This window comes from Martes martes (genome assembly GCF_963455335.1).
Source record: "Martes martes genome assembly, chromosome: 4".
In the NCBI taxonomy this organism is placed as follows: Eukaryota; Metazoa; Chordata; class Mammalia; order Carnivora; family Mustelidae; genus Martes; species Martes martes.
This window is the reverse complement of record NC_137891.1, coordinates 173,568,532-173,593,365: the sequence shown is the minus strand read 5'-3', so window position 1 is coordinate 173,593,365 and position 24,834 is coordinate 173,568,532. Positions and strand designations below refer to the sequence as shown.

General features: G+C 43.4%; 1 protein-coding gene across 2 annotated transcripts in view; it reads left to right on the top strand.

Annotated features, from left to right (window-relative positions):
- The window catches only part of RCAN3 (RCAN family member 3), a gene marked incomplete at its 5' end in the record, with an annotated part of 31,945 nt that extends 7,461 nt beyond the window's left edge, over positions 1–24,484 (top strand). Inside the window, 4 exons of one of the 2 annotated variants that reach the window (XM_080803043.1) lie at positions 787–1,039; positions 19,781–19,954; positions 21,165–21,336; positions 22,629–24,484. In XM_080803043.1, coding sequence (XP_080659169.1) covers positions 845–1,039; positions 19,781–19,954; positions 21,165–21,336; positions 22,629–22,813 — 726 coding nt within the window. In that variant the 3' untranslated portion in view covers positions 22,814–24,484. Of the gene's footprint in view, positions 1–786; positions 1,040–19,780; positions 19,955–21,164; positions 21,337–22,628 lie in introns of those variants that run through there. The other variant, XM_080803044.1, reaches the window with a different exon arrangement.
- Positions 24,485–24,834: the final 350 nt, after the last annotated feature.

The window sequence follows — 24,834 nt, the reverse complement described above, 5'->3', positions numbered from 1 at the left end:
TTTTTAAAATATTTCTTTTTTGTTGTTTAATTTATTTATATCTGGGGGGCAGAGGGAGAGGAAGAGAGAGAATCTTCAGCAGGCTCCACACCCAGCACAGAGCCTGACGCAGAGCTTGATCTTACCATGATCTCACTGAAATCATGACCGAAATCAAGAGTCAGACCCTTAACCGACTGAGCCACCCAGGCGTCCTAAATATTTCTAATATTAACAAAGACCTACTCGTATAGAACTTCTGGTTCTGTTGAACTTAATTCTTCGGGAGTGTAGGCAAAAAGAACAGACTGGTTAAGAAAGGTGAAGTCATGTCATTGCAGACAGATTTCATGGTGCAGATGGTGAATGAATTGTGTGGGTTTCAAAACGCTGCCAGTTTCAGTGTTGTAGACCAAAAACCCAAAACAAATATGTGAAGGCAGTTCTGGTTCACATTTTCCTTCCTACTGCTTGTAAACTACTGTACAGATTCACTCATTTTGTATTGCCCCCGCCCCCCCTTTTTTTCCCAATTCCACTAGAAAACTTTTTGCCTTTTTTTGGTCATATGTCATTGCCAGTGAAATATACAAGATAAAATATGCTAAGCAAAGTAGAACATAAGCAGAGTAGAACATGTAGAATTTGTGAGGACTGTAATGAATTGATTTAAAACTCTGGTTTATCTTTCCTGAATAAGATTGCTTCCCTTGATGAATTGCTGTCTTGAGAACTGACTGAAACAGTATTTGGCCTTCACAATCTTATCTTTATGCTGTTTTCTTTTCTTTTTTTTTTTAACACCAGATGCCTTGTAGACACCTTAGGACTTTAAAAACGGAGAAGACCTGCTGTTAGGGGGATAATGCTGGGGGACACTATGAAATCTTGGAATGATAGCCAGTCAGATCTCTGTAGCAGTGACCAAGAAGAGGAAGAAGAGATGGTTTTTGGTGAAAATGAAGATGATTTGGAAGAGATGATGGATTTCAGTGATCTGCCTACCTCACTTTTTGCTTGCAGCGTCCACGAAGCGGTGTTTGAGGTGCAACAGCAGAAGGTAGGTGCGCTTCCTGCCTTCCCCTGCATCTGGTAGCGGGTTCAGTGGGGCCGCAGGGAAAGAGCAGATCACCACTGCACATTTGCCGAGTTCGTTCCTGGCCTGTGACATGTACGAAAAGCACGTATCAAACCTTAGACATTGCTGCAACATTTTTAATTGTATTTTATGAGCGTCCTGGTCAGCAAGACATAGGAAGTATTTCAAAATTAGTCCTTTTCCCACAAATACTTTGAGAAGCACTGGGTTATAGTGAACTCTGAACCAGGTCTTATGAAGTCCTGATTCATTCATTCATTCATTCATTCATTCATTTTTGGAGCCTGTGATTAAGGAAAAGCTAGTGATTTTTATCCTGGCTTCCTATTACTTGGGAGTAAATTCATATAAGCCAGAAGTATTTTAAGCTTTTTTCTGAGGCTGATTACATAATTAGGACTATTTATAAATTCATTGTAACAGAATTGTTAGCATTTCTTGTATTACTTTGTACAGTTTGGGGGAAAATGACTGAGTTTATTTTTTAAAGGCTACTCTCCTTTAGTTCATTCATTATTTGCCTGGAAAGAGAGGTTTTGTATGTGGCTTTTTTTTTTTTTTTTTCCCATCATGACCTCACAAAAGCCTATAGGTCTCAGTTGTACCAAAGTAAATATTCTTGCCATTGGTAGAAATTTTGCATGTGCTGAGACTTTTTTCTCAACATACCAGCCCTTTAATTTTCTGTCTGCACACCCAGAGGATTTTCCTTCCAGTGACTTTCTTGGAGAGAACTTCATATGGTTTGACTCACTACGTACTCAAGTGCGTAAGGCACTGTGCCACTTGCTTCCAGAGATAGAGTAGGAATAGAAGCAGCTTCTGCCTCAGACCATGTACAGCCCTGCTTGGGAGATGATAAGTAACTTGGCATAAGATGGAACACTAGTGGCTTTCGAGGCACTTAGTACCTTGAGGTGTCAGAGGACAGGAGGACAGCCAGCTGGAGGGAAAGATCTTCTGGGGAGACGGCATTGGAGAAGAGCAGAGCGAGCCAGGGAGGAGGATAGCAGGGAAGGGAAGGGGAATTCTGGCCAGAGGGAACAGAACGAGCCCACGAGCTGACTCCGGGAAGTGTGGACACTTCAGGGAGGAGCTCTTGTGGCAGGTGCACAGGTGAGACCCAGCCAAGGTGAAGTTAAATCCAGCTGGAAAGGTGAGCGTGGGACGTCCTGCAAAGTTCAAGGGGCTTGTACTTCTTCGGGAAATAGTCTTCTGAGCAAAGGGGTGATCAGAAGTACGTATTAGGAATGTCTGTGGACAACGTGTGAAGATCAGGGCGGCGGAGGTAGAAGGAGAGCCCGAAGGGAGGGGTCCGGGTTAAGAAGGCGTGGGGGGTGGGGGGAGTGAAGAGGAACCGCCAGTTTTGTACCTTTCAGCTTTTTCGTTTCTTTCTCAAGCTCAGCCATGATGCAGACCGTTTGAAATCATCCTTCCTAGTTTTCTCAAAAGTTTTAACAGCTCTGCATTTTTGTATAATAATTACATAGACCTTGTTGTTTTTTTTTTATTTTATTTTTTTAAAGATTTTATTTATTCACTTGACAGAGATCACAAGTAGGCAGAGAGGAGGAAGCAGGCTCCCTACTGAGCAGAGAGCCTGATGCGGGACTGGATCCCAGGACCCTGGGATCATGACCCAAGCCGAAAGCAGAGGCTTTAACCCACTGAGCCACCCGGGTTCCCAACCTTGTTGTTTATTTGTGATCCATGAAAAACCCACACATATTACTAGTTTTATCTTAAAATTATATTCCTAATGATTCTTTCAAAAAACCTCACAATTGTATCCGTTCCAACTTCTTTTTTTTTTCTTTTTTTAAGTGTAACCTAGGAAGTTTTTTTTTTCACTTGCCAAAGTGGTAAGTTCTTGTTGATTTATTTTCATTTGAAAAACCATTTGGGATTATATCTAACCTAAATTAAATTGGAAGTCATATCATTAGAAATTCTAGAAGCATTTCAGTCAGTGGACTTCATTTTATATGCGGTTCTTGGTCATGGTGAATTTTGTATAAAAGCCTTACTGGTAATATCTGCAGCTGCAGAATATTAGCTTATAACTGGGAGTTTCTGCCTTTTGGCCACCTTCACCCATTTGCCACCCCATCTCCCCGTGCCTCTGGCAACCACCAGTCTCTTCTCTCTATCTATGAGTTCATTTTATTTGTTTTGTTTTTTGAATCCCCCGTCTAAAAGAGATCATATGGTAATTGCCTTTTTCTGTCTGACTTATTTCACTTAACATAATGCCTTCAGGGTCCATACACATTGTCCTAAGCGGCAAGATTTCATTTTTTTTTAACGGCTGAATAACATTCCATTGCGTGCCTCTGTGTGCGTGTGTGTATGTACAAGCACACACACACACCACATTTTCTTTATCCATTCATCCGTTGATGGACACTGAGGCCGTTTCCATGTCTTTGCTATTGTATATAATACTGCAGTAAACACGGGGGTGCAGATAGCTTTTCAAGTTCGCGTTTTTGTTTTCTTGGGATAAATACCCGGAAGTGGAACTGCTGGATCATTTTAATTTTTTGAGGCACCTCCATACCGTTTTGCACAGGGTCTGCACCGATTTGCATTCCCAACGGTAGCGCACAAGGGTTCCCTTCTCTCCACATCCTCGCCAACACTTAGCTCCTCTCTTTTTGACACTATCTGGTGTGAGAGTGACATCCTGTGGTTTTATCTGCATTTCCCTGATGATTAGTGGTGTTGAGCATCTTTTTGCATACCTGTTGGGCATTTGTATGTCTTCTTTGGAAAAATGGCTATTCAGATCTCCTGCCCATTTTCCAAATCAGATTGTGTGGGCTTTTTCTATTCAGTTTATGAGTTTCTTCATATATATTTTGGATGTTAGCTGCTTAACCAGATACATGACTTGCAACTAGTTTCTCCTGTTCAGTAGGTTGCGTTTTCATTTTGTCAGTTTCCTCTGCTGTGCAGAAGTGTTTCAGTTTGATGTAGTCCCGCTTACTTTTGCTTTTTGTTCCTTTTGGTTTTGGTGTCAGATTAAAAAAAAAAAAATCATTGCCAAGACCTGTGACAAAGAGCTTATCACCTGCTTTTTTCTTCTAGGATTTCTTATAGTTCACAGTCTTACATCAAGGCTTTAATCCATTTTTGGATGAATTTTTGTATGTGGTGTAAGATAATGGTTGGAGTTCATTCTCTGTGTGTAGCTGTCCAGTTTTCCCAGCACCATTTACTCAGGAGACTGCTCTTTTCCCATCGCATGCTTTTGGCTCCTTTGTTGAAAATTAATTGACCGGGGCTCCTGAGTGGCTTAGTTGGTTAAGCAACTGCCTTCGGCTCAGGTCATGATCCTGGAGTCCTGGATCAAGTCCCACATCAGGCTCCCTGCTCAGCAGGGAGTCTGCTTCTCACTCTGACCCTCTCCCTTCTCATGCACGCTCTTTCTCTCTCTCAATCTCTCTCTCTCTCTCAAATTAAAAAAAAAAGAAAAAGAAAATTAATTCACCGTGTATATGTGGGTTTCTTTCCCCACACTCTAATTCTGTTTCATTGATCTGTGTGTCTGATTTTATACCAGTACCATAGTGTTTTAATTATCATAGCTTTGTAATATCATTTGAAAGCAGGGAGTGTAATCCTCCAGCTTTGTTCTTTCTCAAGATGGCTCTGGCTATTCAGGAATTTTTATAGTTCTGTACAATTTTTAGGATTCTGTATTCTATTTCTCCGAAAAATGCTATTGGAATTTCAATAGTGATTTCATTGCATTTATAGATTGCTTTGGGTAGTATGGACAATTTAACAATAATGATTCTTTTGGTCCATGAGCATGAATATCTTTCCATTTATTTATAAATTCTTCAGTTTCTTTCATTTCTGTCTTGTAGTTTTCAATATCTTCAAAACCATTTTTTACCTGTTTGGTTAAATTTATTCCTACATATTTTACACTTTTTGATGCAAGTGTAAATGGGATTGTTTTCTTAATTTCTCTTTCTGGTAGTTTGTTATAAATATAAGAGATACGACATATCTTTGCGTATTCTGTATCCTTCAACTTTACTGAATTTATTAGTTTTAACAGGTTGTTTTTTTTTTTTTTTAAGTCTTTAGGGTTTTCTGCGTATATCATGTCATCTGAAAATGGTGACAGTTTTACTTCTTTTCCAATCTGGATGCATTTTATTTCTTTTTCTCACCTAATGCTCTGGCTAGGACTTCCAGTACTGTGTGGAATAGAAGTAGTAAGTGTGGGCATTTTTGTCTTGTTCCTCATCTTTGAGGAAAGGCTTTCACCTTTTCATCATTGAATGTGATGTTAGCTGTGGGCTTATCATGTATGGCCTTTATTATGTTAAGATATGTCCCTTATTACGGGGCTACAGTAATCAAAATGGTGTGGGTACATTTATGTCAATTATAGTTCAATAAATCTTTTTAAAAGCCATTGTTTTTCTGGCATAAAGATGAACATATTGACCAATGTGATAGAATAGAGAGCCCAGAAAGCACCCTGGCACTTATAGTCGAATGATTTTCAACAAGGGTGCCAAGACCATTCAATGTGGAAAGGACAGTCTTTTCAACAAAAGGTTCTGGGGGAAATGGAGATCCGCATGCAAAAGAATGAAGTTGGACCCTTATCTTATACCTTAGCAAAATTTAATTCAGAATGGATCAAGGACCTAAATGTCACAGTAAAAACCATAAAACTCTCAGAAGTTAAAACCATAGAACTCTTAGAAGATAACAGAGGAAAAGCTTCTTGACATTGGATTTAGCAATGATTTCTTGGATATGACACCCAAAGCACAGGCAACAATAGAAAAAAACAAGTTGGATTTTATCAGAATTTAAAATGTGTACATCAGAGGACACCATCAGTGAAGGGCAGGAAAGGCAGTCCCACAGAATGGCAGGCAATATTTTCAAGTCATATTATCTGGTAAAGGATTATTATCCAGAATGTATAAGGAAATCCTAAAACTCCACAACAAAAACCAAACAACCCAGTTGAAAAATGGGCAAAGAACTTAGATATTTCCCCGGAGAAGATACACAAATGGCCAATAAGCACAAGAAAAGATGCTCACCATCACTAACCATTAGGGCAGTTCAAATCAAACTCACAGTGAGATGCCACCTCACACCCTTTAGGATGACTGCTATCCTAAAAACAGAGCAGGTGTCGACAAGGATGTGGAGAAATTGGAACCTTCGTGTGTTGTTGGTAAGAATGCAAAGTGGTACAGTTGCTGTCAAAAACCAGGGCAGTTCCTCAAAGAATTTTAAGCATAGAATTACCATAAGGTCCAGGACGCTGCTTCTGGATACGTTTAAAAAGCCATTTAAAAAGTAGGGACTCGGGCACCTGGGTGGCCCAGTGGGTTAAGCCTCTGCCTTCGGCTCAGGTCATGGTCTCAGGATCCTGGGATCCAGCCCTGCTTCGGGCTCTCTGCTCAGCGGGGAGCCTGCTTCCCTTTCTCTCTCTCTGTCTACCTCTCTGCCTACTTGTGATCTCTCTCTCTCTCTCTCTCTCTGTGTCAAATAAATAAATAAAATCTTTAAAAATAAAAAGCAGAGGGGCGCCTGGGTGGCTCAGTGGGTTAAGCTGCTGCCTTCAGCTCAGGTCATAATCTCAGGGTCCTGGGATCAAGCCCCGCATCAGGCTCCTTGCTCAGCGGGGAGCCTGCTTCCTCCTCTCTCTCTGCCTGCCTCTCTGCCTGCTTGTGCTCTCTGTCTCTCTCTCTCTGTCAAATAAATAAATAAATAAAATCTTTTTTAAAAAAATAATTAAAAAAATATTAAAAATAAAAAGCAGAGACTCTAGGAGGTATTGGAGGTATTCGCGTACCAGTGTTCGTAGCAGCCTCCTTCACAACGCCAAGAGGCAGAAAGAACCCAAGGGTCCATCGATGCATAAATGCATAAAGGGTGGTGTATAGATCCAGTGGAATGTTATTCACCTTTAAAAGTGAATGATGTTCTGATACATGTGATAACATGCATGACCCTTGAAAGACATACAAAGTGAAATAAGAGACACAAGGAGACAAGTATTGTATGACTCCTCATCTGTGAGAGAGGGTAGCCTGGCTCAGAGAGACGCAAAGTAGAAAGGTGGTTGCCAGGGCCGGAGGGAGTGGGGAGCGGGGAGTTACAGTTTAGTGGGCACAGAGGTTCAGTTGGGGATGATGACAGAGTTCTGAAGATGGGTAGTGGTGTTTGACAACAGTGTGACGATATTTAATGCCACTGAATTGTACACTTAAAAATGGTTAAAATGGCAAATGCTGTGTTGTGTATATTTTACCACAATAAAAGTATGTAAAAAGATGTTTAAAAAAAGAACCCATTTTTCTTGAGCTTAACATTCTTCGTAATATGCTTATATATATATATATATATACACACACACACACACGTATATCATGTGCATATACACATACATATCACACACACACACGTGTGTGTGTGATATATATGTATTGGGCCCCTCTGTTGCCCCACTGCACGTCCTCTTGGCCCACCTCCTCAGTCCAGCTGTTGCTCGAGCAGCCAGCTGTGCGCCGGTATAACCTCAGCCGCCAGCCTCCGCTATATATAACCTTGCATGTGGTCCCAGCGTTTCTCTGCTGCCTGTGTGGGGTGGCTGGGCTGTGCTGACGCCTGTGCAAAAAGGAAAATGCGAGGGAGTCAGCATCCCACAGGGCAACCCTTGACCAGTGGGAGACTAGAGCCAGTGAATAAGCCCCCCTTCTTCTGACACTGAAGCCAGCTCTGAGGGTCTTCTTACCGCCTTCTCAGGGCTCCGGGCCAGATCACACCCCGGCTGGCCACAGAGGTGACCGGCTTGATAATAAAACCCAGACAGAAGGAGGACTGGCTTTCCGTCCTTCCCTGTTTCACTGTTTCCTCTCTGTCCCATGCAGTCAGTTCCCCAAACAGGCTCCCTTGTGTGCAACCTTGCCTTGGCCTCTGCTCACCCAAGGAGTCCAGGTAAGACACAGGCGAATAACTTCCAAGTCTGGTTATTTATCTTGTGTGAAGGCACCATTCCAAGCTCTTAAATGAAGGGCAATTTTTAGGTCATGCAAGAAGGATAAAGACTAACGTAAAGAAAACCCATGTGGCCACCCGATTTAGCTAATAAAATTTTACTAATGTAATCGAACCCCTGTGTCTCCTCCCACAGATAACCATTACCCTGAACTCAGTGCTTATGATTTCCCATGCAATTTCAACTTTTTTATTAAGTGTAACCATATGAAATGGCCATATTTGTAGGTCCAGTGATCAAATATTGGTCTTCTGCTTCCACTTGACTGTGTGTGCATATACTATGGTTGAACCTTGAACAATGCTGGGGTTAAGAACACTGACCCTCCAGGGAGTTAAAAACTTTGGATTTCCCCCAGAATTTCACAACTAATCACCTGCTGTTGACCAGAAGCCTTCCCAATAACATAGTCGATTAACACATACTTTATATGTTATGCATACTATGTACTGGATTCTTACAATAAAGTGAGCTAGAAAAAAATGTTATTAAAATCGCAAGAAAGTGTGTTATTAAAATCACAAGAAAAATGTTATTAAAATCACATGTACAGGACTATACTGCATTAAAAAAAATCCATATATAAATGGGCCGACACTTCAAACTGTTGTTCAAGGGTCAACTATACTTTTAACATTTTCTATTTGCAATTGTCATGATTGTCCATTTGGAAAGGAATCGACGTAGCGACTGTCAGAACCAGTAAGTGAGTTCAGAAAGATTGTAGGATATGGGGTCAATACACAGAATCGGCTGTACCGTCTATATGCTAGCAGTAACCATTTGGAAACTGAAATTTAAAAAACGTTACCCGTTGCAGTAGCACCGTGAAATATTGAAGCATAAGTCTAAGAAGATAGCGTTCAGGATCTGAGCGCTAAAAACTGTAAAACCCTAGTGAAATACATCACATTTTACATTATGTTAAATTGTATATCAGTGGCATATGGTATGAATTCTTTTTATTTTCCCCTCAACATTTTATCTGTAAAAATAATCCATGTTGAAATATGTATTGTTTTGCTTGCTGTATAGTGCCCCATTCTATAAAATTACCATAATTTGTTTACCGCTTCTTACGTTGGATTTTTAGGTTATTTTTGATAGGTTGCTGTTCCAGCAGTGATGCTAAATGTTCTGTGTATGTCCTCTGTGGGTGCGGGTGCAGGGGCAGTCCTCAGGGGATATAACAGGAGGGATGCTTCTGGCCTGTAAGGTTGCGTTTCTTCAGTGCTAGCAAATACTGTCCAGCGGTGTCTAAAGTTGCTTGTACCTGTTTGCATTCCTGCCAGCCCCTTGTTAGAAGAGTTTCCAGTGTACCACAGCATCTCCCATACATTCTGTTCTCAGAATTTAAGATTTTTGCCAGTCTGGTCATTCACGTTTTTGTTACTTTTTAATGAATTTCTGGGTAAACTAGAAACGAATGCTTCTCAGACTCACTGCTCAGTGGAGGACCAGTTTTTTTCCTCCAAACTTTCGCAGACTGATGTTTTCATAAAATGCGCTAATGTCACAGCAATGTAAGCTTGCCAGAATGGTTCTAGACACTTTTTCTCAATTTCTCTGCTGAGCCTTATCATGGACTAGTAGCAAATTCATGGACTCGCGCTGGGTCCTCAGACCACACACCTCAGTGTATTTTAACATTTAGGGATTTTCAGATACGTTAGGAGCTTCTGAAATGAAAAAGGTATCTCCAGTTACCTTCAGTTATATTTATGGTTTCCATTGTGAATATATCGTCTCAAAACCAAGAGTTAAAAAGGACTTGGAATCATTTCGTTAGGTAATTCGGTATCCTAATGACCGGCGGTATTAAGATATCACCGACTTATAAGGAGCTTCGCTGTCATGGTCTTAGACATGGGTTTGCAGTTTCCGCAGTCTGGCTTGGTGCACGTAAGCGGTATCGTTGAACACTGTGCCAGCCACGGTTATTTACAGCTTCTAGGGAGACCACGGTGAACGAGAAAAGGTGCCAGCCCTCGTGGAGCATAGGGAGAGAAAAATTGACACGCAAACAAGTGGGTAAGACGTTCCAATATAACATGTACCACGAAGAAAATAAAATAGTAGAGGAACAGGCAGTGGCCTGATGGGTGGTCATTTTTAACGAGAATGGTCAGGGCAGACCTGTCTGAAGAAGTGGCATTTGAGCCAACACCTGAATGATGAGAAAGAACCAGTGTAATAGTGAGTCATCCTTGGCTTCCTATAATTTAATTGAAATTTATCCTACCATCATTCAAATAACTTTTCTCTAATGTGTACAAATAGTCAAAATGCCTTCTAGTTTACCTTTATCAGAACATACGATAGCGTCTATCCTATATCAAAGATTTTCTTTTTCCCCCAATAATCTCATTTTAGTTGGGAAAGAACTGCCATTCCCCAAGTCAAGGCAGGACTCAAGGCCCTTAGGTTCTAAGAAACAGCTGGATTATCCCAGTGTGGATGTTCCTAATCTGTCCAAAGCAGGGCTCCCATGGGTGGGGAGAACTCAGGAGTGAGCGAGCTCCGAATGGGCACGTGTGTCACTGCCACACTGCCTGGCCCAGAGTCCGGCTTTTGAGCCTTGCTGCTTATTAAGTATGTGCTGAATAAGCCTGGGAGCATCATCTACGGGGTCAGGATACCAGTACTCCCCAAGGCTTATGTGGAAGCTTCATAAACTAATTTTAATAATCATGTCCTTTCTATTTCTTTTATTTCCTAATCTGATTTACATTCTGTTTTTGTAAGTTTTATAGATGATATAAGGGCAGCACAGCATGTCTGTAATGTGTGTGTGTGTGTGTGTGTGTGTGTGTAGAGAGAAGTGAAATATATTGGGAGTACATATCAAAATATCTTTCCTGGTTTGGTAGCACAAAGAACTCTTTTTTTTTTTTTTTTCCCTGAACCATTTTGAGGTTAAGTTGCCAACAATGATGGCCATCACCCCAATGCTACAATATGTGTTTCCTGCAAACAAGGACCTTCTCCTAGCAGAAAACACAAAACTCAGGAAATTAACACTGGTGTATTACACCCTTCTCATCCTCAGGCTCCCATTCAAGATTTGCCAGCTGTCTCAATAACGTCCTTTATATCAGAAAATCCAGCTCCTTTTGAAGCATTGCATTTAGCTGTCAGACGCCTTTAGTCTCCTTCAGTCTGGGAGGATGTCTGGTCTCCCCAGGTCTGTCTTGGGGTTCACACTCAAAGGTTATACGCTGGTTATTTTATTGCATGTCTCTCAATTCGGGCTTGTAGGATGTTTCCTCGGGATTAGGTTGAGGTTGTGCGTTCTTTGGCAGGAATGTCACAGAAGTGATGCTCTCGTCACTACGTCCTGTCAGGTGGTGAGCTTGGACCCACTCCCAACAAAATTCGCTTGGAGCCCTTGACTAAGGTGGTGTCTACCAGGCATGACCACTGTCGAGTTATTCTCATTCTCCTTGTAATTAGTAATTATTTTGTGGGAGGTGTTTGTAAATGTCCTGTTTCCCCCATCAGAGTTTTAACATATTCATTTATTTGTATCTGTACAGTTCATGGTCTCTGATCTTGTTCCTTGGTCATAACCTGTTAATTGTCATGACTTTGATTTGTCCTTGGTTCAGCCAGTGCTGGCTCCTTCAAGATGGCTTCTGTGTCTCTGACACGTGCACATCATTCCTGAGTACACCTTTAAACTCTCAAACACAACAACATATTCCAGAATTATTCTGTACCTTGCCTACCCAGCCCTAGATCCAGCCACTTTTCCAAGGAGCCCTGACTCCTTCCAGGGGAGAGCTGTATCAGAAACCAGGATATGCGTGCGAGTCAGCTACCACTGTCCCTGGGCGTCTCGGCGGACAGAGTCAGGAAATATCTAGATACGTGCATCTGTGTATTTCCAGTTATACTTCCAAATCCAGTCTGGCACTAAAGAATTCATTTCTAGTTTTCTCCCGTTTCTGGTTTGTAAGTCCTATTTGACGGAGAGAAGACCAGCTTCCATTGTCTTATTATTCACTTATGCAGTCGCTGGGTCTGTATGTAACTGCCACAGTCCACCCTCTTTCCCATGTGGATGACCTCCTTACCCGCCCTGTGCTCCAACGCCCTGCCCCCAGACCCCCCCACGTGAGAGTCCTCTGCACCCCACTCATGTTCTGACAGTCCCAGAGCACCAATCTCACCCTGCCTGGGATCCAGGATGCGGTGCTGGGCCACCCTCCCACACAGACCATGCTGACCCCACCGGGGTGCCAGGACTCGTGCTGGATGGCCTCCCTGCACAGACCTCCTTCCTCACCCTTCTCCCTTCACTTGGGCTTCGACACCCTGTCAGCCTGCCCCTTTGCTGAGATGCCTTCCCTCTTTCCCTGCTCTGTGCAGTCTTCCTGCCCGGGTACCCTCCTCAGCCCCCTGAGCTCCCATGCCCGTGCTGGGCTGCCCCTCAGGGGCACACTGACCTGACCCTGTTGGATTCTGGCACCCCATGCCAGGCCTGCCTCCCGGATGGCCACTTTCTTCACCCCACTGGGACTCTGACACCCTCTGACACTGTAGCTCCCTGCTCCCCATCAGCATGGACGCACCTACTCTACTTGGCTTTGCCTAAAAGCTTCTAAACTAAGTGTTCAGCAAGAAGGAGGATACCTTTTTCTTTTTTTTATTTCTTTTTTTTTAAAGATTTTATTTATTTATTCATGAGAGAGGGAGAGGCAGAGGGAGAAGCAGGCTCCCCAATGAGCAGGGCACAGGACTTAATCCCAGGATCCCGGGATCATGACCCGAGTGAAGGCAGACAGACGCTTCACCATCTGAACCACCCAGGCACCCCTACCTTTTTCTATTTTAAAGAACAAATAACACACATAAGTTTCTTCCCATGGCTGTTGGTGACATTCTTTCAAGCTTACATGTCTTTGGAAAGATGGGTCTCTAGCTTTCAAAATGACCTTCCCCCTCTAATGTCCTTGAAGAAAACACCACCGGAAAACAAACTTGTAGCCTGGATCAAATCACAGTCAGTATGTGGTCCTTGCTGTAGCCTCAGCACCTAGGGTCGGATGAGCCTTATTGGATGAGGGAGTGTGGATGAACAGCAAGGAAGAGTCTAGATGGAGGTCACATGGGCAAGCCCGAGGATGGGACATTCTTGATCTTTGTGCATAACTGGCCTCGATTAAAGAGAATCCTATCTTTCTGCTTCACATTTTCCTTCTATACTTTAATAACTTCATAGAAGCCATTTCCATTTGTTTTTTTTTTAAATTTTTTAAAAGATTTTGTTTATTTATTTGACAGACAGAGATCACAAGTAGCCAGGAAGGCAGGCAGAGAGAGGGAGAGGAAGCAGGCTCCCTGCTGAGCAGAGAGCCCGATGCAGGGCTCGATCCCAGGACCCTGGGATCATGACCTGAGCCAAAGGCAGAGGCTTAACCCACTGGGCCACCCAGGCACCCCTACATTTGTTTTAAATGGTTTTTCATTCCCCTGTGCTAGCTTAGCACCGTGAATACATGCATAGCAAAGCATTTTCAAGACCATCCCCAAACAGTTAAATTTTAAGAAATAGCAAATAAAACAAAAAGATAAAATTAATAAAGATTAATAAAGATTAAAAGGAAGTGAGGGGCACTTGAGTCGCTCAGTGGGTTAAGCCTCTGCCTTCAGCCTGGGTCATGATCTCAGGGTCCTGGGATTAGGCCCCATCAGGCTCTCTGCTCAGCAGGGAGCCTGCTTCTCCCTCTCTCTGCCTGCCTCTCTGCCTACTTGTGATCTCTGTCCATCTGTCAAATAAATAAATAAAACCTTTTTAAAAAATAAAAAATAAAAGCCAAGGAAGTGAAAACTATGTGGGCTTTTTTTTTTTTTTTTGAATATGGAAAATTCTGCTATAACTACCAAAAAAAAAAAAAAATTCTTGCTTTTCTCACCCTCAACTCAAGTCCCAAGTTCATAGCAGAGGAGCCCAAGTTCCTCAGTGTCCTAACAGAGAAGCAGCCATCTCTGCTTCGAAGGGTCACGGTCACAGGTCAGGTTCAGAAGATCCCCCAAGGATGGACACTAATCACTGGTGCACTGTGTCCTCCAGCACAGCTGGGTCTCCTGGGAGGATGTGTCCACAGGGGACTGCTCCAGCAGCTTTGCTGTGTCTGAGTCGCTAAAGGACTATCAGGAAGGGCAAATTCCAACTTTCCAGTGGTGACCTCCAGAGTACATGCCAGTGCCATCCGTTGATGCCGTGTCGTTGCCATGCATTCACCTCCTTCTCGGGGAATCGACATCGTACAGAAGAGCAGCTATTTTTTGCGACCACAGAACAGCAAGTGGACTGCTGGCAAAGCCCTGCCCTATTTCTGTTAGCAGCAGTAATAGTACTCACTGTTGTCGTCCCAAGAGCCGTGAATGTTCACTCTGTCCTCCACAATAACCCAATGAAGTGGGTACTTTTACTGTCCTCAAGGAACAGGTAAGGAAACTAGGCACAGCAAAGGTAAGCGACCTGCCCAAGGTCACACAGCTAACATAACAGCGTGGAGTCAAATCCAGTCAGGCTGGCTTGAGAGCTCTGTTACTTGAGAACATAAATCATTGGTAGAAGCCATCAGAACTTCCTGAAGTTTTCTGTCCAGGTTGTGGATTCCTCCTGCAGTCTTACTTTTGTGGTCTCATGTTTGAACACGGGACTGGGACCAGCCTCTATTAACTGGATGGAGAAAGGAATATTTTACCCATGATAAAGCCAGTGAGCAGAAAGTTTCTATTGCTCAGGAATGGGTGGTGTCTACTTATGTCCTCCTCTCAGATGTAGAGAAGGGTTTGGTATGCTCATCAAAGCCACTGCTCCATCACCAAAGTCACAGGAAAGAGACCACCGTGGTGACGAGCTGGCAGAGCACCTGTAGGTTGGCCCCCGCCATCCTCCCGACTCCCAGAGAAGCTTGAGGCTGGACTTCCCTAATCTCTGCTACTTCCTCAGCAAGGAGACCAGGAAGAAGGAAGTGAAGATTCGACTGGACTTCCTGGTGAGCAGTCATGGGTTTCCTTGAGCATGAATCATACGATCCTGACCTTGACCCCTGAAGCCTGGGTACTTTGAACAGCAGTTTGGATGACCAACCCTGTTTCACTCGTGCCTGGGAAAATTCACATGGTCTTCTGGGAAGAACCCACTTGTGTGATTTTTCTCATCTCTGGTGTCTTGGATCCAAACAATGTTTGAGGTCCAGCACCTGGCCGAGCTTACAAACCTGAAATGTTGCATGGGCCATCTTGAGTCCTTGGATTAGGTAATGCCCGCCCGTAACTGGACTGGCACTTCTAGATCCCCAACAGCACAGTGCTCAGTGGGGCAGGAGAGGACATGCTGAGCGGCGGCAGAATTCTCTGCTTTTCTCTTTTTGTCTGCCCACTCCACAGGCTTGTTCCATCTGCCCTTTCCTCCAGGGGGCCTTGCCGTCTGCTCCTCTGTCTTCTCCCTCTCCAATAAACAGCCGACCTTCAGGCTAAAGAGAAAAAGCCATCGCTGCTGCCTGGGGACCGTTAAGATCTGGGATCTCATTAGATGTAGGGGACCTGCCTGCCACCCAGTCAGCTTCACTGTTAAGGTCACAGTTAGGTGTGATACGTGGTTGTGGATCTCATTCTCCTAAAGGGGCACCCTATTTTCTACGTGTTTTGAGGCTGGTGATTGGCCACCAACCTGCCCGAACGTGGGCTCTACATTGGGCACACCTCTTCTGGAAAGGCACAGTCACACTTCTGCATCTTTCTCAACTAGCCATGGAAGAAAAAAGAAGTTCCTAGAGCCAGAATGATTACCGATGACTAAGGATGTGTTGTCCCAAGCGAAGATGAAAACAGTAGGCTTGCTGTGCTCCCAGCCAGGTCGGGGGACTGACCCTGGTGTGCAAGGCTCTGGCCCCGACAGGCTGCGTGCAGCAGTGGTGATAGCCCAGGGGCCACCTCCACGGCTGACCACAGGTCCCTCCAGTAGCCACCTCCTCCCATCCCCTCCTCGTTTCCCTCTTTTTCTTCTTATTCTTTTTTTTCATTTGGTGATACTTGGCTGTGGTAAATGTACAGGTCTTAAGTGTGCAACTTAGTTTTGACAGTCTCTGCCTATGTAGTCGACACTCCCATTAAGAATATTTCCGTCCCCACCGTAGTACCAGTTTGTAGTTTGTTACCATCAAAAACGATTAACTGTTGGTTTGACTACTTTTCTTCTACGTGGTAAATAGGGGATATCATAGATTGGGGGGAAAAATAGCCCTCTAAGAACTTGTGTTCCAATAAGACAGAGTATGCATCTATAAACACATGAACCAGGAAAACCTAGAAGTCAATACCGAACAGTTAGTATTCCATATTTCCTTGAATTTTAATTCCGTTTCATGCCTCTTTGTGACCTGGAATGGTGTTGAAAGCAACATGAATACTATGGGCAAACAGTTAAAGAACGTTTTCGCATTTTCTTTGTGTTCTGCTCCCCTCTGGCACTTCTGAATTTAGGGCCCAGAACTATTACAAGTACTCAGATGATCAGAGTTTTAAATCTACCACGCCCAGGAGTTTGGGGGCTTTCTTTCCTGGTAGTCAGCAGTGATATGGAGGAGAACCAAAGGCACTTGCCTTTCCCCAGGTGGAAATGGAGGCCTTGTCTCTGACATCCACAAACCTGCTGGAGAGACGGAATTTTCTATTTCAGATTTATAGACAGACGTAGAACGTGAAAAATCTTTTTCCGTAGGACTCCAGAGATAATTTCACAGCTGAACGGGTTGAGACATTGCTGCTTCTCAACAGTGAAATTGTTCTTAACGTGCAGACGTGGTGGGCCCCTCAGGCTCTTATGTCCAAGGCAAAGGGGTGCAACAAAATTATTTTCATAATTAATTCCTCAGTGAAATTGATAAGCCTCGCCTTCGCTGCTTTGGGATGGGGAAGAGAAGATAGGGCAGTGGTGTTTCCAGAAAGATCGAGAAATACACACTTAGCTGCTACCTTCATCTCCCTGAAACCAACCTTCCCATAAAACCTTCTCTACTTTTCTCGCCTCGTGATTTTGGTCGGCTTGTTACCCAGCTCCAAAGTACTTTTCTGGAATTCCCAAGAAACCTATCGGTTACATGTTGTCTTTACTATTTTAGATGTAAGGTATTTGTAGTGCTTTTTACTGCTAATTGCATGGGTGATTTCAGCATAGGAAGGCAGCTTCTGATCTATATTTGGTGGAAAACTTCTATAACAGGAAAAGCCCTAGGGATTGATTTTTAGGCAGTATTAACTGTCTTATTCCTATAGATGTACTGCCCGAAGGGATACTAAGAGGCTACTGGAGAAAGAGAGTGGTCTGTGGCCATTGGGATTTTCTGGGATCTTCCTTTTCTTGTCAGAAGCAAATGTGCAAGCCTCACCCTTTCATAGGACAGTGTTCGTTTTTAATACTCAAGAAATCAGAAACATAAAAGTGCATTATTTCTAAAACAATTCTAAGGAGAAAAGTAATAGTTTTGTTTCTGAATGAATTACGTTTCTCGCCAGTTAGTTTCAGTGCATGTGGGCAGATCATGACCTCCCTGCAGTTGTCCGAACCCCTTTTGTGTCCACATCTGGTTGTCGGGGGCACCCCCTCAGAAGTCCACCTGTTGGTAACTGTGGGTTCACAGGAGGGCGGAGCTACCAGCCAAAGGCTCACGTTGTTCCTCACACAGAAACAGTGATCATTTTGCCTCCACGTTAATTCTGTCTGTGCTCTACCGTACCTCACAATGAGAAGTCACACATTTCTCAAACTGTTTTGTGCTCCATGAAAATGGGAAAGAAGAAGGATCTGACAAAACTTAGAAGATGCGTACTGATTGGCTTTTGCATGGCTTTGTTTTTGTATAATGCTGAATCCATTCACAGATACTAGAATTCAGGAGAGAGAGACCCATAGAACCTATGGCTGTCACCTGCCTGTTAACGTTCAGTGACGGTATATTTCTGGAGTGAGAAAAAAAATGTTATGAAAGGAAGTAGGATGTAATTAGCAAGTAGCTGTTTCATTTGCGAGATCGTGTGTTATTGTGACTACAAAAAATTCATTGTTGGGGCGCCTGGGTGGCTCAGTGGGTTAAGCCTCTGCCTTCGACTCAGGTCATAATCTCAGGGTCCTGAGATCGAGCTCCACATCAGGCTCTCTGCTCGGCGGGGAGCCTGCTTCCTCCTCTCTCTCTCTCTGCCTCCCTCTCTGCCTACTTGTGATCTCTGTCAAATAAATAAATAAAATCTTTTTTAAAAAATTCATTGTTATGGGAATTAGGAATAAGTACATGGTCCTTTACCCTCAGCAAGGGAAACTAATGTACAGAATGACAGAATACTAACATAAACCATGCTTAATTCGTTCTTCCCTACTTTCCATTTCCTCTGACTTCAGTATTAATATTTTTTTTCTTTTCTTTTCTTCTCTTCTCTTTTCTTTTCCCTCCCTCCCTCCTTCCCTCTTCCCTTCTTTCTTTCTTCCTCCCTTCCTTCCTTTTCCTTCTCCTACCTTCCTTCCTTTTAAGTAGGCTTGTACTCATGAACACAGGGCTTGAACTCATGACCCTGAAATCATGACCTGAGTGTAGGTCAAGAGTCGGATGCTTAGCCTCCAGAGCCACCCAGGTGCCCCTCAGGGTTGACATTTCTTAACCATCTCATGTGGGAATTTTAATACTCACTTAATATTCAAAATGTTAGCATCTGCCAAGAATTAAATGAAATGCAATTTCTTTTTTTTTTTTAAGATTTTATTTATTTATTTGACAGAGATCGCAAGTAGGCAGAGAAGCAGGCAGAGAGAGAGGAGGAAGCAGGCTCCCCGCTGAGCAGAGAGCCTGATGTGGGGCTCGATCCCATGACCCTGAGATCATGACCTGAGCCGAAGGCAGAGGCTTTAACCCACTGAGCCACCCAGGCACCCCTGAAATGCAATTTCACAAAGTCTTAATTCTAATTTTTTTTAAGAGTGACAAAGCCAACCATCTTTGAAATGGATGCTGAGGAAACTGAAATATACCTAGAAGTGTTAATAATTATTAGGATTTAATACATTTACCTGTGCACATTTATTTTTAAGAACCGACGTGCCATGTAAAAGTCCTTACTATATCTATAATATGTATTTGTCCATATTACTTTAATACATAGAGATAATAAATAAAAACAGACTTGATCTGTTCACCTTCCTTTGAAGCAGCTTGTGATACGTTGGAAGCCCAGCACTTACCGTAAAGGTCTGACATGCAGTCGGCTGCTTAATATGTATTTTTTTAAATGAATGAGCAAAAATAATTTTAAGCAGATGATGTTTTCTGAATTATAAGGGATATCTGAACATTAGAAGAATACATATTTGATCACAAATCATTTTATATTTTGTCAAACCGGAGAAATGTTGCAAAGCAGTAGGAAAATACTCAAATTGAGGAAAGTTAACAAATTATTTTTACCTCAGTATCAACAAATAGTTGAAGGATCTTCGCAGAAACCAAAAGCAAAGCTAATTGACAGATTCCTTTATTATGTTACCATGGGCAAGCCTAAGGAGTATTTCGTAAGGTACTGAGAATTTTCTTAGGTCTGTTTTGTTACATTCCGTTTACTAAACTGCTCATTTATTAAACCTCAATTTTTAGGAGAGATTTGAAGCACTTTTCACTATCTATGACGACCAGGTGACATTTCAGTTGTTTAAGAGCTTTCGGAGAGTCAGAATAAATTTCAGCAAACCGGAAGCAGCAGCAAGAGCGCGAATAGAACTCAACGAAACGGACTTCAATGGGCAGAAGCTGAAGCTGTATTTTGCACAGGTACTTCGCCGTGCTGTTCTCTCAACCTCTTTTCCTCCATCCCGAAATACCCTCTGTCCTCCGTTTTCTTGATGAGTATATCAGAAGTCTTTGAAATAAACAATCCCAATCAGCAAGGGATGAAAAACATATTTCCTTTATTTTACAGATATATAAATATTAAGGGTATTTGCCTTCCTGACTTTGTTGTGCTTATGCTAAATGTTAAAGGAATTCATCTTTCTGGCAGCTTTTCTCAGCTGGGGTTCTGTAAGGGTGAAGCCCTAACTCTTCAAGATGGGGTCACTGGGGGAGGGGCATTAAGGAGGGCACCTGACCTGATGAGCTCCGGGTATTAAATGCAACGAATGCATCATTCAACACTACATCAGAAACTCATCATGTACTACTATGTGTTGGCTAATTGAATTTAAATTTAAAAAAAAAAAAAAAAAGATCAGTGAGCTGACTTCCCTCCTGTGCGTCTAGAAGGGCACTCGCGATGTGACAGCTTTGGGAGAATTGAGAAAATAGTCACTGAAGTCGTGTCACCCCACTGAAAATAGCTGCCAGCCTGGGGCTGACCAGGGACCCGGCAGCGCGGAAAGGCTGGCCCTTTGCAATTGCAGAAGAGCCTGCGGGTTTCCGCCAGTCCGCTCTGCTTACTATTCGGATCCTGCTGGGTCGCACTGGCAAACCAGTTTCTCCTCCGAAGAACTGACGACATAAAGGCATTTGACCTTGACTCATTTATTAAGTGCGGTGTTTTATTTTCAACAAAGAATTTTGGGCTTAGCTTTCAAATTTGAAAAAAGAGGTTTGTCCGTTGTCTCATGCTCCAAATGAAAATATAAATGAAAGTCGTCAGGATGTTTCTTGGTGGAGCTCCTTGAGAGGGAGACGGTAAAACCTAACTTGCTTTAAAACTGGAATTCAGAAAATAGGTAAGTAAAATTGGGATTCAGGTTTAGTACCATTCAGTGTTTGTTCATCTCCTTATGGGTTCAGGTTCTCACTGGGCTGTGGTTTACTGGTCCCCGGGGGCACGGGCGCTGTGCTGAGCCCCCTGCACTGGGCAGCCAGCCACACAGACCCAGACCCAGCCGCCCAGAGATGCAGGCAGCCAGGGAAAATGCTTTCATTTTCTCCAAAGAGGTCACAGTTAGCCTCACGATGAAAATGAAGAAACAGCCCAGTCACCCGCTGGTTTTGAGCCTCTCCTTGCCTGCAGGTCCAGATGTCCAGCGAAACCCGGCACAAGTCGTATTTACTGCCGCCGCAGCCGGTCAAACAGTTCCTCATCTCCCCTCCCGCCTCCCCGCCCGTGGGCTGGAAGCAGGGGGAGGACGCCACGCCCGTTATAAACTATGACTTGCTCTGTGCAGTTTCCAAGCTGGGACCAGGTAATAAACTCTTACCTTCCCTACCCCCCCCCCCCAAGAAACTTTTGTATTAAAGACCACACTCGGCGATTGGCATTCTAGCCAACCAATGGCAGCACGATCAGAATGGAGGATAAAGTCACACAAACCTGGGTTCCAACTCTAGTGTTGGAACTTTGTGATTATTTTTAAGTCCTCTCTACACCCAGTGTGGGGATCGAACCCACAACCCAGAGACCAAGAGTCGCTAACTTTGTGATCTTGAGCAAGTTACTTAGCTTCAGGTTCTGAGCCCATTTTCTCATCTAAAGTACTGATCATAGGGGCGCCTGGGTGGCTCAGTGGGTTAAAAAAGCCTCTGCCTTCGGCTCAGGTCATGATCTTGGCGTTCTGGGATCGAGTCCCATATCGGGCTCTCTACTCAGAGGGGAGCCTGCTTCCCTTCCCCTCTCTCTGCCTGCCTCTCTCCCTACTTGTGATCTCTGTCTGTCAAATAAATAAATAAGATCTTTTTAAAAATTTAAATAAATAAATAAATAAATAAAATACCGATCATAATAGCTGCCTTTCAGTGTGGTTACTAAGGATTAAATTTGATACTCAATAAACATAACCACAATTTAAACTGCTACACATCCTTCTAGGACACAGCCAGCCATTAGTGAATGTTTGTTACCTTCTCCACGTCCCACCAAAGTACCAGACAGACTTCTCCATTGAATACTCATTTCAAGGAACTGGTGGCAATACTATATGACTCCTTCCAAATTCTTCTCTTAGAGTTATTGTTCATTTCTTCTTTTTCTCCTCTTTGATTTCTCTCATCCCTTTAAAATAATCTAGGAACTCAGTACCGGGCTGGTTCAGACTAGTTTTCCACCTACAGTAATATTATGTCTCTTAGAAAGGGATACAAGAGGTATTTTGAGGGGAGGGGAGGTGGCTTGGTGTTTTCGTACACATCAGAGCAATGTCATGGATGTGGGCAGTCCTGTAACAAAGAGATGGCTGCCTGGAACCTTACAGGTGTCTCCCGAGGGAAAACTGAAACCATTCTGGAGTTAAGCAGGTTCACTCACACCGTCCGTAGAACAGTAATTAGCATTTCCATTTTAACTCCTGACACCTCAGCCCTCCGCACCAGCTCATTTCTTCAAAGGGCAAAACTGTATAAGAACCTTAAAGAATCAGATCTCTAAGGCCAAAGCGAAGTGCTCTGACATAGGATTTAAAAGCCAATCAGCAGCAATCAAAATACGAGTAGAACAAAGTTTCGAGACACCAACCCCTCTTTCTGCCGCTTACCTCCCCAGGAGAGAAATACGAGCTCCACGCAGGAACGGAGTCCACGCCAAGCGTGGTGGTTCATGTCTGCGAAAGTGAAACTGAAGAGGAAGAAGAAACAAAAAACCCCAAACAGAAAATTACCCAGACAAGGCGCCCCGAACCTCCAACCGCAGCACTGAGTGAGCCCCAGACCTTCGATGGGGCGCTGTGAGGGGTCTGGCTGGGGTGCGTGCCGCTGTCCCCTGGGGCCCTGCCCTGGAGGTCCGTGTCCTCCCTGGCACAGTGCTGCTCAGCCTGTGTGGAGGGGAGGCTGGGTGTCGCCACCTCCCCCCGCCGGCTGCAGACTCGGCCTAGAGAGTAGCAGATGACTTTACCTGTCACACCTTTTCACAGAGATTCTGAACAGCACTTTAAAGGAAAGGATTAGCCCTCAACATGTTGCAACTCTTGACCATTTTGTAAGCAGTAGGAAATGTGTCTGATTCCTGGCTTCCTCCAGCAATGTTCATTTCCCTGATTCCATATAACATGGGGTCCCCAAAAACTAAAGCTGTAGTCCCCGAGTGCCATTTTTATGACCTCAAAAACAGTCTCACAACCTTAACAATCTAATATGGGCATTCAGTAATGGTATAATAGCTCCCAGCTACTCTATCTGTTGATCAAATGTGGTTATTCAACATGCATGAATTTTTTTTGCGCGAGAAGAGATCTGAAATCTAGACTAATTCATAGGGAGTCATTTTTCTTGAGTCGTTTTTTTCTTTAGCTTTGGGGAGGAAATGCCAAATTCGCTTTGACCGTTGGACCCAAGTGGCCCAAATCTGTGCGCATGTGACTCTCTTCCCTGTTACTCTTGCTTGAGAGAGGAAAGTGCTGTACAGACCACCATCCCTGATGCGTCGTCCCAGTCAGAGAACTGCCACTTTGGAAGCTGGACGGGCCACCCATAAGTCTGACTGATAATAACCCCTGGGGGCCACCGCGGTCTGCCGTCTGTGACCATGTGCTAGCCCGTGGCATCCCCAACCGTCCTCAGCCACCAGTTGAGTTTTTTAATGTTATACATGTTGTGTGTGTCATTCAGAGACTGTAAATTGGAAAAGGTAATAATAAGATTCTCTGAAGACCGTTTTTTAATTGTCGATTGAAACATTCTCCAGTTTGCTCTGAAAGAAAAGGCACACATACTCTTTTTCTATGAATCCGGGAAAGATGCGGGAAATTGAGACCATTCCATTCATCAGACCTTGTTTTCGGTGCAGTACTTTACCCTGGCTGACAGCTGGCCTTTTCCCTAAAACAGAACTGTTCCTCACTTGTGTTTCAGGAGTGGATGGTTGAGGCTCCTGAAGCAGAAACAAGCATCTTTTCACCTTTCTGTGGTCTGTTCAGACTTGGCAGTCCCTTTGTAGAAAAGTCTCATAATGAAGAAAACTTGGCTTTGGTCGGAGGGCTCTGCTGATCTCTGTTCTCTGTGCTGTCTTCTCTGTATGTCGCATGTTGGGAGCTCCCCGGTATGTGTGTGAAGGGGCTGCACATAGGAGTTTGGACTCATAAACCAAACTACCCAGAAGGAAGAATGCAGAAATTCACGCCATGGTGTCCGTCCATTTTTGGTAGCATGTTTCGTGGTTTGGAGGTTCTTATTATGGTAGAATGTATTTCTGAGGACTTAAACCATATTGCCCAAAAAAACTTTTCTATTTTTCCTTGCCCTCAAATAATCTGAGATGATAAGCTCTCCTATTTATATATGTCTACCCCCGCTCAGCCTCTATATAAATACAGTTGAAATCTGATTCCGTAAGCAGTGTATTAAATTCAGATCGTCAGTTGGCAGTTTAACTGACAGCCACTTAATAAATTTACTTTGCACTCTAAATTCACCCCTTTGCTAGTGTTTGATCTTACCTGGTTGTACTACCTTATCATTTGCAGAATGGACCCTGTAAATCAGGAAATGTATGTATTTTCAACAGTTGAGGATTTAAAATTTTCCTTTTAGGTAATATTTATTAACTATAATTTTCTAAGTGATCAAAATCCATGATGTCTTATTATTAGCTTGGTGTTCTTGGTCTTCCTTCCAATTAAAGAAGAGTCTGTCCCTACCTTACATATCCTGTTTTTAAAGTCAAGCAGTGCAGATTATTTCTTTTTCTCTGTATTTTTTTTAAGATTTTATTTATTTATTTGACAGACAGAGATCACAAATAGGCAGAGAGGCAG